The following is a 14,281-nucleotide window of genomic DNA, read 5'->3' on the forward strand; positions in this document are numbered from 1 at the left end:
TTATTCATTTTTGGCATGACCTGTAGGATAGTATATAAACTATCCTGAGGATGGGAAAAGTAGTAGGCAATATTTACTATGATGCTAGAAAAAGAAAACAAACCCACATTATTAAGCAAAATATGTTTTAAAAAAAGACATTAAAAAGGTACATTCAAAATCAAGGCAAACATTTGCTTTCTTCATGCAATGGAGTTCACAGAGCTGATCCCCTGAGTCAAGTATAAAATTAAAACAGCTCAGCTCTAGAGTCCATTAGCTAGTCTGCAAATGCTGCCCTTACAAGAAAATGGTATACAGAGTGAAAGGATCCAGAACACCCATGATATGAAACAATATACAACTGGCTCCCACACTTTCATTTAATTCACATCTTTGAAGAAAATAGAAAAAAAATCACACATACACAGACATAAAATATTGTCCAACAACAACAACAGACAGACAAACTTAATATATGTCCTCTAGTCTACTGATAGGCTAAGGCAATGTGTGTGAATTAAGGCTTTGCAAATTTCTTTAACAGGCTCATGTTAAATCACTGGTAATCATTTTCATTTGCAAACAGAATAAAGAATGTGGTAAAAGGGAGAAAAATGTTTCAGATAAAAATTTTTAAGTATTTTTTGCTGTTATTTTTAAAGATAGTTCTGCAGAAAAACAAACTTCTGTAACATAAATTTCAAAGATAAAATCTGTAAATTAAAACTGTGTCTATGTAACATGAACTACTTACAAGATACAAATAGTAAATCAAGAAAGGTGTTCAGAATCTCATGGATTACACGAAGAGTGATATTTGCTGGTTCAAGAAAGTTAGGGAAAATGTTTCCTTTCTCTAAAAAAAGATAATCATGTAATTCTTGTCAATAAGCCTTAAAGGTTGACCTGAATAAACTAGAATTAGATGCCAGTATGTCTTACCCTAAAATTTATTCCAAACAGTTTAAAGAAATTTGGAAATGCCCCATAATCTTGAAAAAGTAGATCTGTTAAAGAATCCTAAAAATGCACTCTGTCCTTACCCATCTACCCCTCTGGGGATATTTGACTCTCTCCCTAAATCTTTAAAAGCCAAGATATCAAAAAATAAAAGATTTAAATTAGGGTAAGATGATTTCATGTTTAGTACTTTCAAAAGCACTGTAAACCCCCTTGTTCAGCATATAGATTTACCTACATTAAAGATGAGTGTTTAAATCCCTGTCTACATCTTTTATCCCCCTTTCTTCTGGTAGTTTTTTTTTTTTTGGTGAGTATATAGAAAATGAAAGAATTTTTCATTTTAGCACAGGCAAATGTAATTGGAAAGGCTGCCAGGTAAAGAAAGAAAAAGCTATTAAGATATGTTTCACAGCTGAATAGAAATGACTTTAGAATTCTAATTATTTATACTTTTAAGTTTTCAAAGTACCACTGCTTCATTCTGCACAACAAAGTATGGAATAAAAGGAACAAAAAATGAGTTAAGGATTTTTTTCCTACCAATTTTCAAAATGGTCAAGGACTAGAATTTAGGTGTGCCAAAGACTAACGTTATGCTTGTTCTACTATGTGATTCTCCTTCAACTTTTCTCCCTCCTATATTAATTAGGTTGAATTCAAATAACACCTATGCTCTTCAGATCTAGCAAAACAGGGATGACTGGTTACAGGCCTGGCTGTTTCCAGTTAATAACTTTCTAGTTAGATTTGGGGACAACAGGAAAATTACAAAAAATAAAAATTAAATTCTGAACACCTAGTCTAATAAAGAAGTGCTTGAATAGTTAAGGGCTCCAAAAAACCATATCTCCCTTATTTAATGCAACTGTAGGCACAAGCATCAGCTTTCACACTCAGTTCTGACTAAGAGAAATTAAAGGTTTCAAGGAGAAAAGAAGGGTGGTTAGGAGATGACAAAGAGCGAGTTACAGCCCCTCTAAACTCCTCCTGTGAATAAATGGATGTAAGACAGACTTCTCTCTGCTGGTTGGCTATGACTATGTGGATAGGTTGTGTTGACAGAGTGGAAGGTACCATGAGCCTAGGTAATTAAATATCATGTCTTAGCTGAGATGATGTATCACAGTAGAGATACTGTAAATGACGCAGTTGGACCAGCTTGGGTTTGTGTCTTGGCTAAGCACCATACTAGCTGTGATCTTTGGCAAGTTAGACATTTTAAACCTACTTTCTGATCTCTAAAATGGGGATACTATTTTACTCTGTAGAATATAGCAACATGCATGGCTGAAGCATGTTTATGGCACATTACATATGCTCAGTAAATGGCACATCCTTTCTAAGGAACAGAATCAAAAGTGGCTGAAAAATGACCAGCACTCCTAACCTTACTCATAATATCATCACGGGCTCTACCTCCTAAAGGAGAAAGCTTTATCTTGTTCACTGAAGAAATGCTAAAACTTAGGGGAGAACTATAAACTATCCTTTATATCTGAAAGAAGGCTTGATTGACATGATCTAGGAATCAGAACAAACTACAGCAGTAGAATCTAAAGCTTTCTAGGAAAAGGAACAATTGACATCAAAGAAGAATTACAAGAAAGATAAAATTTCCCAGGAGTTGTACATGCTGATAAGGTTAAGTGGAGGCTCTAGCTGAGGCTCATGGAAAATCAAGAAGCTATATCAAATTGAAAACCAAACAGTGGCTTGTGAAGCTGAAGAAATAAGCCTGACTTAAAAGTCAGAAGGCGTGCATGTTGCAAAATGCTTTTAAAAGGAAATGAAGAATGAACTTGAGCATAGTTCTGTTCATCTACTCTGAATTCCTATGCTTCAGGTGTTTCCCTCCACTCTACCCTAACAATCACTCAAGAGAAAAGAACAAAGCTCAACTATAACAAGAACAGGTTTCAAAAATTTCTGATGAAATTCCGTAAAGTTAGAGCCAAATATTAGGAAACTTTCCTGTTAAACAGATGGAACTGAGATGTTAATTCACAAAGTAAGTATTCAAAAGTTTAAAGTTGAATTGTCTTTGCAAGTGATTTAGAGAGAAAGCTTAATGTGTACATTTGATAGGCAATAAGCCAAGGTTTTCATACCTTTGAAATTTTGAAGATCCCCAAGGGACACATGACTTCACACTTCCAATCTCTGTAATGCAATAGACATTTTATGGGGATCAGAGTTCTACAGAAATAATGTACCTGTTGTAAGCAAAATAATGGCCACCCACAAAAGTCCACACTTAAATCCCAGGACGTTGAGTATGTTACCATACAGGGCAAAAAAGGACACTAAGGATGTGATTAAGTTAAGAATTTTCAGATGGAGAGAGTACCCTGGTTTGTCCAAATGGGCCCCATCTTATCAAGTGAGTCCTTAACATTCGAGAGCCTTTCCTGGTTAGGGTCAGAAAAAGAGATATGTTAATGGAAGTGGGTCAAGAGAGCTGCTATGTAGCTGACTTTGAAGACAGAGGGTGGGATCTACAACTTCTAAAAGCCAGAAAAGACAAGGAAATGAACTTTGTTTTATCCCATTGAGACCTGTGTCAGACTTCAGACCTACAGAACTGTAAGATAATAAATCTGTGTTGCTGTAAGGCCTTCTTTGTCGTAATTTATTATAGCGGTAGCAAGAAAATAATACAGTATCTGTCTGGTAAAAATGCAAGACTGTCATATGAATCTTAAACATCTTCAAAAGCTTACCAGGAGAAATCGCCTGAGAAGATTAAAGCCTGCAAACATACACATTGCATTAGCCTGCAATCTTACGTCCTGAGCATAAATCAGCTTCACACAATTCTATGTATGTGTCCTTCTAAACATCAATAAAATTCACAATTAGACAACTGATTGTGTATGGTGATCTCCAGAACCCTCTATTCTGTGCTCACAGAAATTATGACCATTAAACCAAAGCAGTTTTATCAGAGACCCACGTGGCAAACTGTCAGAAACAAAATCTACAAACTACATGTTTAGTCTTAAATTATGACTCTTTCAATATTCTTGAACTATTTTTTACATTCACTTAAAATTTTACATTCAATGAAATATAAACGTATATGTGAATCATGACAGCCACTGCTGAGGTAGAACCACATCTGGATATTCTAGCATTAAAAAAAACAAACCTTTCAAATCCATCTTTTTTGTGAGACTCAATTGTCTCCAAAGGTGTCTTCATGGACCTGAACAATGACCCTGAGTCATCAACATGGGCAAGCACAACGTCCTTAACAAAGCCAAGACAAACCAATGCAAATCACTATCACTGTTCCCAAGATTGGCACCACTCTTGTTTGAAGCTAAGGCAAATAAAAAGCACTTCCCCGAGGATCTAATTTCCCTGATGTGCCAAGGCTAATTTTTTAAAGCCACTTAGTGGATAAAGTTGTGTCCTTACTTTTAAGCTAATCAAAATATAAAACTCTGTATTTCATGAACAAGATATTTGTTTTACCCATGGTTTCACTGAAGTTTGAAATAGCAAGCTCCCTTGCTGCAATTAAAATATGTCAATTTACAAACAACTTCAAAGAGCACATCTATCAAAGAACAGCCACTTGAAAATTGATATGATTCATTTCCTTGTTACATCCCATTGCTCCCCAGACATGAGAACATCCTTGTTATTAAGTGACTGCCTCAAGCCTTCAGTAAACCAGGTAATGCTTTAAGCAGGAGGAAGGCTGCAAAGGCTGATTCAGGGGTTGCCACAATGCCCCGCAATGGAAGAGCTTGCTGATATTTCTGTTGACATCCCACACTCAAGGTGCTTAGGAAAGTATCACATCATTTGGCAAAAACATCCTGTGGTTGAATCAGCAGATTCAATGGAAAGTCCCTTTGTAAGCTGTTTGTATACAGACTGAGTTCTGGAGAGACAAGTTTGGCTGACATAGAAACAAGAAACAACAGTTTAATGTACAACTAAATCTGCCTATATGTGGAGGAAACCTTAAATTTATCTTTGGTTTTTTAAAAACTTGCTGATAAAAAGCACATGAATTAAAATACTGATAAATACCAATATAACTGTATTGCTTTTAATTATGTAAACTTAGCCCTTTGATACCCTTTGCTACTAAAGCTAGAGTCTCTATCAGCCTCTAAATAAATTTATTTCAAATCTGCTCATCTTTACTTACTTACAGGCTAATCTATATACTTAAATGGTCTTTGGTATGAAAATACTGATGAGCAGTACCTTGTAATATTTGGCATAAAAATGACATGCATGTATTAGTACTTATAGCAAATAAGTCTTTGGAAAAGAAAATAGTTACTATTTGCATATTAGCCCCTTCAGAGTGAAACACCATGAAGTAACACCACTGTGAAAGATGAATGAGAACCTTCAAATTTCAGTTACAATTTCATACTTAAGACTTCAAAGAAGCTAGCTTTGGCCAAGTAAAAAGAAGTCTTTGGTGTATACTAAATATCTTATTCAATGATACTAAAATATTTGTCTTTGGTGAAAAGATTTTTTTTCCTCTCCAACAAGTAGTTTCAACAATTTCAAAATACTATAATACTGTATAGCTGAAGATTTACTTGCTGAAGAAAAAAAATTACACTTGAAATTCTTTGGAACTATCTGCTGGTGAAGAACTTTTAAATGCTCTGGTAACAATAAGGTAGTTAAAATTACTAGTCTAAGTAACTATATCAATATATCCCCTATTATTCTGGGTTAGTAACTACTTGTATAAGCTTCATACCTATAGATGTTTCTAGTTAATTCAATTTGGAGAGAAATCATAGTTGAATTTTCACTCTCTACTGAAACTTCTTTGGTAACAAGATTATTATGAAAAAATCTTATACAAGAACAAAATGAAAAGGTGAAAGAGTAAAAACATACTGGTAAATAATTAGCAAATAGTTACAGCCTAAAGATCTACAATAACTATGGGCCTATTCATCAAAAACAAAACAAAATACTTTCCTTAAGGACTTCAAATTATCAATTTTCGGCTTTAAAAATGATTCAAATGAATAGCCTCCTAGACAGGATGGATGATGTTTCAACTTTATAGATTTTGTTTGCCTTTTAATGAAAGTTTTAAAAAAATAAAATGAACTCATTGTACTCCTTCCTTTTAGATACTGATAAAAGTTGGCCCCACATACTTTCTACTTACAAGCCCACAAAGATATACCCTGTCAATTTGCCCATGCTTCCATGAGGCAGCTCAAAAGTAACAAAATGTTCCCTGAGTACAGGAAAAAAAAAATAACACTAGAACAACTTTAAAAGGAGGTAGTATAAACAGGAGCTATAAAGGCAGGAGCAGCATTTTTCCTTGCCTCAGATTGTTCACCTAAAGCTCTGCTTTTTTGTTTCACCATGAAGCCCATACTTGGATAACTAAATGGAGGACTGTGAATTTAGTTTAGAACTGCATTAACTGGCACTTAATGATGGTCTGCTTCTGAGCACATCCAGTTTGGCACAAAACTACAGATTGAAAACAACCAAAAAATGTTGTATCACCAGATACTGGAAAAGAAGATGACAGAGATGGGACTATTATCCAATAATATTTTTTTGTCTTTAGAACACCGTTTAACATGACCTCATCCCCAGTCTATAAACAAAGGTTTCAAGGGGGATAAAGATTCCTTTTAAAAAGAGGCTCAAAAGTCATTTCCAGATAATTTGAAGAAATATTTTTTAAAGGATAAGAGGATCCCCTCTCTACACCATGGGTTTAATTCTTTATCATCTCCCACTGCTGGGCACCTAATAGGTAACTGTCTTAAAATTCAGAGAAGGACTAGTCTGTGTGGCTAAGTAAACAGTTTACGGATTTCAAACCAGCAAGAGGATTAACTCACTACTGGCGTTAGCATTCCTCATTCACAGCATCAACACGGAAAGAAGATTAAACAGAGTACCAGATTCTCTTAAGAATTCAAGAATTTTCAACAAACAAGTTAGTAGAGCTCAGAATACTTATCCCTAAACAAAACCTGTATGAAAACAAACCCAAATGCTTTGATAAAACATTGTACATTAAAACAGGTATTGATGAAATCCAAGAAGCTCTTAAGGCAACTTTTGGTACTCTTATCCTGAGCAACTTCATGAATATTAAAAAAGTATAAGGCAAAGAAATTCATAATATATAACGGAAGGCACTGTTGCCATGATAACCTCAAGCTCATTTTACTGTCTACTGTTGCATTTATCCTCATTATTAATATTGAATGAAACTTTTTTTTTTCGTACCCCTTTTGGGCTTCCCTGGTGGCTCAGATGGTAAAGAATCCGCCTGCAATGCAGGAGACCTGGGTCACCAAGCTGGGATTTATAAAAAAGAAAACTGCAAACTCTAACTTATTTTCTTTAAAAATCTGTTTTCTGCAAGGCGTTTTGCAACTAATTCTGGAAAGGTTGAGGATGCTTTGCAAACTAAGACGGTGCAGACTTTGGCCAACCATCAGGCAAAGGAACAGGTTGAAAAGGCAAGGCTTCCAGGCAGGCTGGGGTGTGGGACACAGCAGATAAAGCGCTCGGACTCTGCCCACAACACAGAAGCCCTTGATACAAGAGGGTTCCCTGTATGCTACTGAACAGTTCCATTCTCAGAAGAGATAAGACTTTTTTTGTGCTGGTCATTCAATAAAGTCAACAGCCCACTTTTCTCTTCTCAGTGGTTTCAGTCCTCACAGCTAGAGGTGTTAAATGATCCAAACCATGAAGAGGTCACAGTTTGTTGTTATTGTTGTTTTAACTCAGAGCTTCAGATAAACATTCTTACTCACCTACCTATATGACTCCTTGGATCACACACGACACATACAGCAACTGAAAACAAAACGCTACTAGGAAGTATCATCGTTTATGTAGCTGAGATCAACTATCACAACGAATGAGGTAACAAAGTTGTCTTCTGAGTTTGCCCTCTGGCAAACTGAGGTAGGTAGTCAGCAAAGGGGCTTTCAAAAGTCTTCCCTTTGCTCCAGTGATATATTTTATAATCCAGTCAAACACCTTGACTGACTTTTCACATTGCTGACAATGAAACATTCAAAATACGTGAGCTTAAAGATTAAAAAAAAAAAACATTCAAAAAAGGTGAGATACCCAATAAGATACCAAGATACCAAGAGTTTCACAAAAGGCTTTGGCTCTCTGTTCATTGTCCTTCGAACAGACTTAAAGGTGAGAATACCTGGATGTGGCTGTCTAGATTGGAAAATCCTTTTTCTCAAAGCAAAGCCTGGCAGGCGCTGGCTGAGAAACCGAAGAGGAAGCTTGCTCAGCACCCGAGCGCACCGCAGTCTCTTCACACTTTCTCACCGAGGGGTCCCCACCCAAATCGCTGCCGGTGAAGGAACTGGGGGTTAGGGGTGTGGTACTTATAACTGAGGACAGGTGTATTTCATCATTGGATTCATGGGAGAACCTTCCAGAATCCCCAGTTTCGTGGCTGCCTTCACTGTTGGCTGAATGCTCAGTATCAGCTGCAACACCAAAGGGTCTTGGGAAGCTGGCTGTCTGACCTGGGGAGCTGGGGGAGTCTTCATCGCTGATTAGTATGGTAGTGCCTGGCTGGTAAAGGCAGACCGCTTGAGTAAATCTTCTTTGAGGCTAGGTAAAAATACATAAAACACCATCAGTGATAACAGAGTGCTCTGAAAAATAATAAATCTGGTTTTACATATTTCATATATTCTGAGATAGCAAATCAATGGGGTATGTGGGTGAAAAGTTCATCATCACGAAGGAACTGCCAATGGTTCTCCGAGCAGTGGGAACACATCAGAATTCCTGGGGCAAATGAAGTGTCAGAAGGCTTCTTCAGTGGTTTTGATGCAGGCTCCTGCCTCAACCCTTTCTCCATTATCCCCCAGCCCCCACTGAAAACCACAGCTCTGATTACAATTCCAACTGTCACGGCAATCATCAATCCCCAGGTCTTTCCATACAGTCATGCCCCAAATTAATAAAATCATATCCAGAAAGAATACCGAAGTTAAAAAAAAAAAAACACTCATTTACATTTTCCTCTTTTTAAAATTATCATCTCACACACCATGAGTATTGAAAGAGTTTTCCCATTTAGGGGAGTTACCTGCTCAGCTTTTATCTTCTTAGAATCTTGGAAAAAGAGCCATTTTTTCTTAGGGGTGTTTTTAACTATAGGACCATAGCTATTAATTATCAGGTCAGTTCCTCCCTGTAGATATAAAAGAAGAAAATTTCAGTGTATTACAAGTACACAAAATTTTTAAATATTGAAAGAAAAATATGATCACAGACACTATTATTTCTTCTTTTACACAGTGGCACACAACAAATATGGGGTATTTGTTAGTGATAAAAAAGATATAATAAGTTTATTCCTAAGAGACAAATGCTGAAGTATTTGGATTGAAGTGTAATAATCCTAAAATTTATTTTCAAATGACAGGCCGAACAAAAATATATAGCAAGAGATACAGAACTATGAAAAGATACTGACAATTATTTGTGCATTTATTATTTTTCAAATTTTCCACATGACTGAAAAATTTAAAAAGGATTTAGGCAGATAAAAATAAACTCACAGGGCTTCCTTAGTGGTCCAGTGGCTAAGAATCTGCCTGCCAGTGCAGGGGACACAGGTTTGATCCCTGGTCTGGGAAGATCCCACATGCTGCAGAACAACTACTGAGCCTGTGCTCTAGAGCCTGCGAGCCACAACTCCTGAAGCCTGTGAGCCTTGAGCCTATGCCCTGCAACAAGAAAAGCTACCACAATGCGAAGCCCACACATGACAACCAGAGAGCAGCCCCTGCTTGCTACAATTAGAGGAAGCCCACATGCAGCAATGCAGACCCAGAGCAGTCAAAAGCAATCCATTTTTTAAATGCTATAAAAATTTTTTAAAAATGAACCTGCATACCCTCAACAAAATGATGATAGACAGGGGATCAACTCTTGGCCTAATAATCCAAGGGAAGTCAGAGACCTGGCCTCTAAATTGCCCTCTGCTTCACTCAGGCCCCCAACTGTGCTCTGCCTCCTTCACTTTAGATTCTCTCTCTTTCCCATGTCTTCTTCCCTTTTCACTTCTCAATCCCTTCTCATGTCTAGTTACAAGTTAATAATAACAGAACAATAATGTATTTTAGTAGTTTTGTGCTTATTTAAAAGTTTTAGGTTCTGATTTTCTAGATTAGTTTGAAATAAGTTAAATGTCTTATGTATCAGAATATAAAAGCTAAATTAAGTTATAACAAAACAGAAAACAGGAATAGCAAAAATCAATTCACTATTATTTACCCATTGTATGTATCATATATAGCACCATGATAGCTAGATACATGTAAACTGCATTTGTTAAATTTAATTGTATAAAATTAAATATTGAAACTTCCCAAAATTCTGTTATATTTTTGATATTCTAGATTTGGGGGAAGGGTTGGATAAGAAGAATGTATAACAGGATTTGGCAAACATTTTCCATGAAAGGGCAGATAGTAAATGTCTTAGGTTTTGCAGAACACATACGGCCTCTGCTTCATTTTCTCTTTCTCCTTTTTTGTCATCCCCAAACTATCCTTTAAAAATGTAGAAATTATACTTAGCTCAGGATGGCCATACAAAAACAGGCCACGAACTGGCTTGAGCTGGGTTACAGTCTGCAGATACTTTATTTATAACATGCTGGTTATGAGAACTATTTAATAATGCACAATATCTAATGCTGCAATGTGACTAAAAATAATTTTCAGTTGGTGTTCATAATGCTTATCACTGTACCACTACTACCCGCAGTGGAAAGGACAGGAAATGACATCCTCCAATGACATTTCTTTACTGTATCCAACTTCCTAAGGCCATGAAGAGAAGGATCTTGAAACACCTATTCAGATACTTCATATTTTTTTAAAATGTAATTTACATCTAGAATATTCTGATGCTCCATTTAGTTCTAAAATCAAATAAACTAAATTTAGAATGGATTAATAAAAAATGTTCCATCCAGTATATCCAGAACAATCCAGATTATAGTAAATATGGACTGATAACCTTGGTGCCCTTATTTACAATATCTCAGCTCGATATGATCCAAACTAAATGAATTTAGGCTACTTGCTCATTTTTTATTTATCTTTTTCATCTTTTATTCTTTTATCTACCCTATCTTCTTCTCCCCAAATTTGAAGAATCTGAGTGAAATGGTTTCACATTTCATTATGTGGACTATGGGCATCATACATTTAATATATAATTTTGGGGTAAGATTTTACACATAAAGAGAAGATGAATGGTGGGAAAGATTATGCAGCACAACAGCCCGTCAGCTCAGAGTACCTTGGCATCAATGAAGCTATTTGGCATGATCATTGGCATCAAGGACTCTTCATTTTCTATGGCTCCTTCCAGGTTCTTCCCTACTTCATTTCCACTGGCTCGGGAGGCACTGATACGAGGTAACTGCTGAGTTCCATTCTGGCCTGTCTTGGAGACAGTTGATTTCCTGAAATATTGAATGAAAAGGAAATCTTCTAAGGCAACAAGAAGAGAAAGGCAAATGTACCAAACTTGGTGAAATCTGGGACATTCACAACTTTGCAAACAATGGACTTCCTTAATGCTTGTTTATCAAATATCCTTAGAAATGATTAGATTTTAACTCCAACTCACTGATGCAAACTTTTATGATGGAAGAAAGCTTCTTATTGTTTTTTGGCCCCAATGTCTGTTTATATAAAATTACTTTTTACAAATACTTAGTAAAAACCTTAATATTTATTTACAAAGTACTATTAAGTATTGTTGCTTATTTATCATTTATGTAGAAATTATAATTTTTAAAATCTACATGTTCTCCTTCAGGTCTGCAGATTTTCACACTAACAAAACAATTAATGATGACAAATTTATAGCAGCACTTCTGCAAGATCTGGGCATCACTAAAACAATATACAGAAAGATTTCATTAAAAAGTTCTTGGGAAACAAGAAAACTGAATAATAAAATGAAACACACTTGTGCGTAGTGTGTTTCTATGCATAAGTACCAAAAACATATAGAATAAACTCTGAAAAACCTCTAACAATAGAGAGTCTAGTGATGGAGATTACCTAAAAATGATGTGTATTTGACTTCAGTTTTTTAATTTAATAGAGAACTTTAAGAAAATAAATGAAGGCAAAAGTCAAAATATAAAAGTTTAGAAACAGACAAATTCCCTGAATGCTGAGAATTTAGCTGAAGTCAAAATCACAGATAAAACTGCCCGACAAAGAGTTTATAGAGAACTAATCCCCAGCTATTACATTTCTTTTAATCCATGTCTGGAGAATCCCAACCATGTGTTCTGTGGTGGTGAGGGTAGAGCTCTCAAGTGACTCAGACATTTCAGGCTACTTAAATATGAAAATAGTCCAGGCAGTAAGGAATTCTCCAATCAGGAGATACATCAGATTAAGCATGTCATTAAAAAAAAAAGCCAAAAGACAAAAAAGCCAAAGGATATACTTTGTGTTTCTCAAAATACCAAGAAAATGAGGACACTAGGTCTTCATTTAAGAATATTTTGTTGGCACAGCAATTTTTTTTCAAATGGTGAGAGAATAATCTTCCAGAGTAAGCACATCTCTCTAGCTGCAAGAACTCAAGTAATAAAACATTCATTTATAAGTGGGAAAATCTCAGTTCCTCTAAAAGGCACTTGATTTTGTTTCTGTGGTTACTGTAATTTAAATGTTAATCACCTCAACAGCTCTAGCAATGGAAACACACCTGGCTTTACTTCGGTATATCAAGATGAGACCACAGATGAGGATGCAGGTCAAGGCTATGCCAACACCTACAGCAATGCCGGTCATTGATTTTTGGTCCAGATGGTAATAGCCTGAATAAACTAGAAGGGGAAGTACATGTATCAGAATCAATCAAAAAATAAATGACCCCATATATCATAATTCTTAGATATTAGCTTTTCAATAATTTGTCTTCCTCTCATAGGAAAACTTTTGACAGTATCCGTGTCTAAGCAAAAAAGATGTATTACTCTTTTATCAGGGAACTTAAAATTGGCTTATCTTCTCATATTGAAGATTCTAAATATGAGTTCTAGATATTATATCAAATATGAACATCAGTTCAAAATTTATAATGCTAAAAGGCACAAAACAAAGATGTTCATTGATGGGCCAAAGATACCTTTCATGTCATATTACCTTAAAAGGAGACGTGTATATTGAAGATAAGTTTTCATTATGTATTTTCATATAACAGTGCTTCTTAAACTTTAATGTGCTTAACAGTCACTAAAGGATATGTTAAAGGCAGATTCTGATTCACGAGGTCCAGGGTAAAGCCCATATGCAATTCTGCATGTCTGACAAGTTGCTGGGAGATAGTCACACTGCTGGTCCCTGGACACTTTGACTAGCAAGGTATCTGAGAAGCACATATGAGCTTTGCCCTCGACTTTCCCTGATGATAGAGCAGCTACTATGGCTACCTCCTTCCTGAGCTTAAACCTGACTGCCCTGCCTTTCTCTGTCTCTCTCTCTCTCTTCCCCTGTGTTCCCCTTAAGACATACACAGTACTGAATGGCTATCCTCCGAAGAACTAAGTGCCCTTAATCCTGCCCAGTTCAGTTGGCATTTCCTCCATTAAAGCTGTCCCTGCCACACCCCGAATCACCACACAGGCACACCTCCTCAGGGAGGAAGAAAAGGAAGCATCTAGTCCTGCGTCCCAGAACTGGGAGATTCTGAGCTAACTGTGTCTCCACGTGGGAGTGCAGACAGAGCCATGCAGCTTCCCATCATGTGAGCCCCACAAGCAACAATTCAAGGGGCTGAGTGTGGGCTCAGGGATACGGCCAAGGTAGGAGCAGAAATAAAGCACAGGGGAGCTAGAAAAAAGCACGGGTGTTTTCTTTTCCTTAGGAAAATCAGTGATTATGGCAGCATACAGACCTTTGGCATCAGCAGAATCTAAACGCTTGGGCCTCTGATTTGACTCAGGAGTTTCCTTTGGAAGAACTGCCAGCTCCACAGAATTTGAAAAGGGTCCTTCTCCTACCTCATTGGATGCAGATATCTTGACAATATATATATTTCCTGCCACCAGGTTTTCCAGCAGAGCCATGGTTATTGCTCCTATAAATACATCAATTACAAATTAAATAAAGTTTATCTTTTATTCACTCTTTGACACATTCATGATCCTTTATTTTTAAAGTATTTTTCCGATTATAAAAGCATCACATTTATTGTGGAACACCTGTAAAATAAAAATACATATAAATAAAATAACAATCTCCCATTGTTAACATTTTGGTGTATTTGTGTGTGT

At 36.3% G+C, this 14,281-nt stretch overlaps 1 protein-coding gene across 1 annotated transcript in view; it reads right to left on the bottom strand.

Moving 5' to 3' along the window:
- Positions 1–655: 655 nt before the first annotated feature.
- The window catches only part of PRTG (protogenin), a gene marked incomplete at its 5' end in the record, with an annotated part of 146,475 nt that continues 132,849 nt past the window's right edge, over positions 656–14,281 (bottom strand). Inside the window, 5 exons of the mRNA XM_040226582.1 lie at positions 656–8,565; positions 9,050–9,154; positions 11,278–11,443; positions 12,712–12,832; positions 13,903–14,085. Of these exons, the coding sequence (XP_040082516.1) occupies positions 8,161–8,565; positions 9,050–9,154; positions 11,278–11,443; positions 12,712–12,832; positions 13,903–14,085 (980 nt within the window). The remainder of the gene's footprint in view (positions 8,566–9,049; positions 9,155–11,277; positions 11,444–12,711; positions 12,833–13,902; positions 14,086–14,281) is intronic.

Source organism: Oryx dammah, unplaced genomic scaffold (assembly GCF_014754425.2).
Source record: "Oryx dammah isolate SB20612 unplaced genomic scaffold, SCBI_Odam_1.1 HiC_scaffold_26, whole genome shotgun sequence".
Lineage (NCBI taxonomy): Eukaryota > Metazoa > Chordata > Mammalia > Artiodactyla > Bovidae > Oryx > Oryx dammah.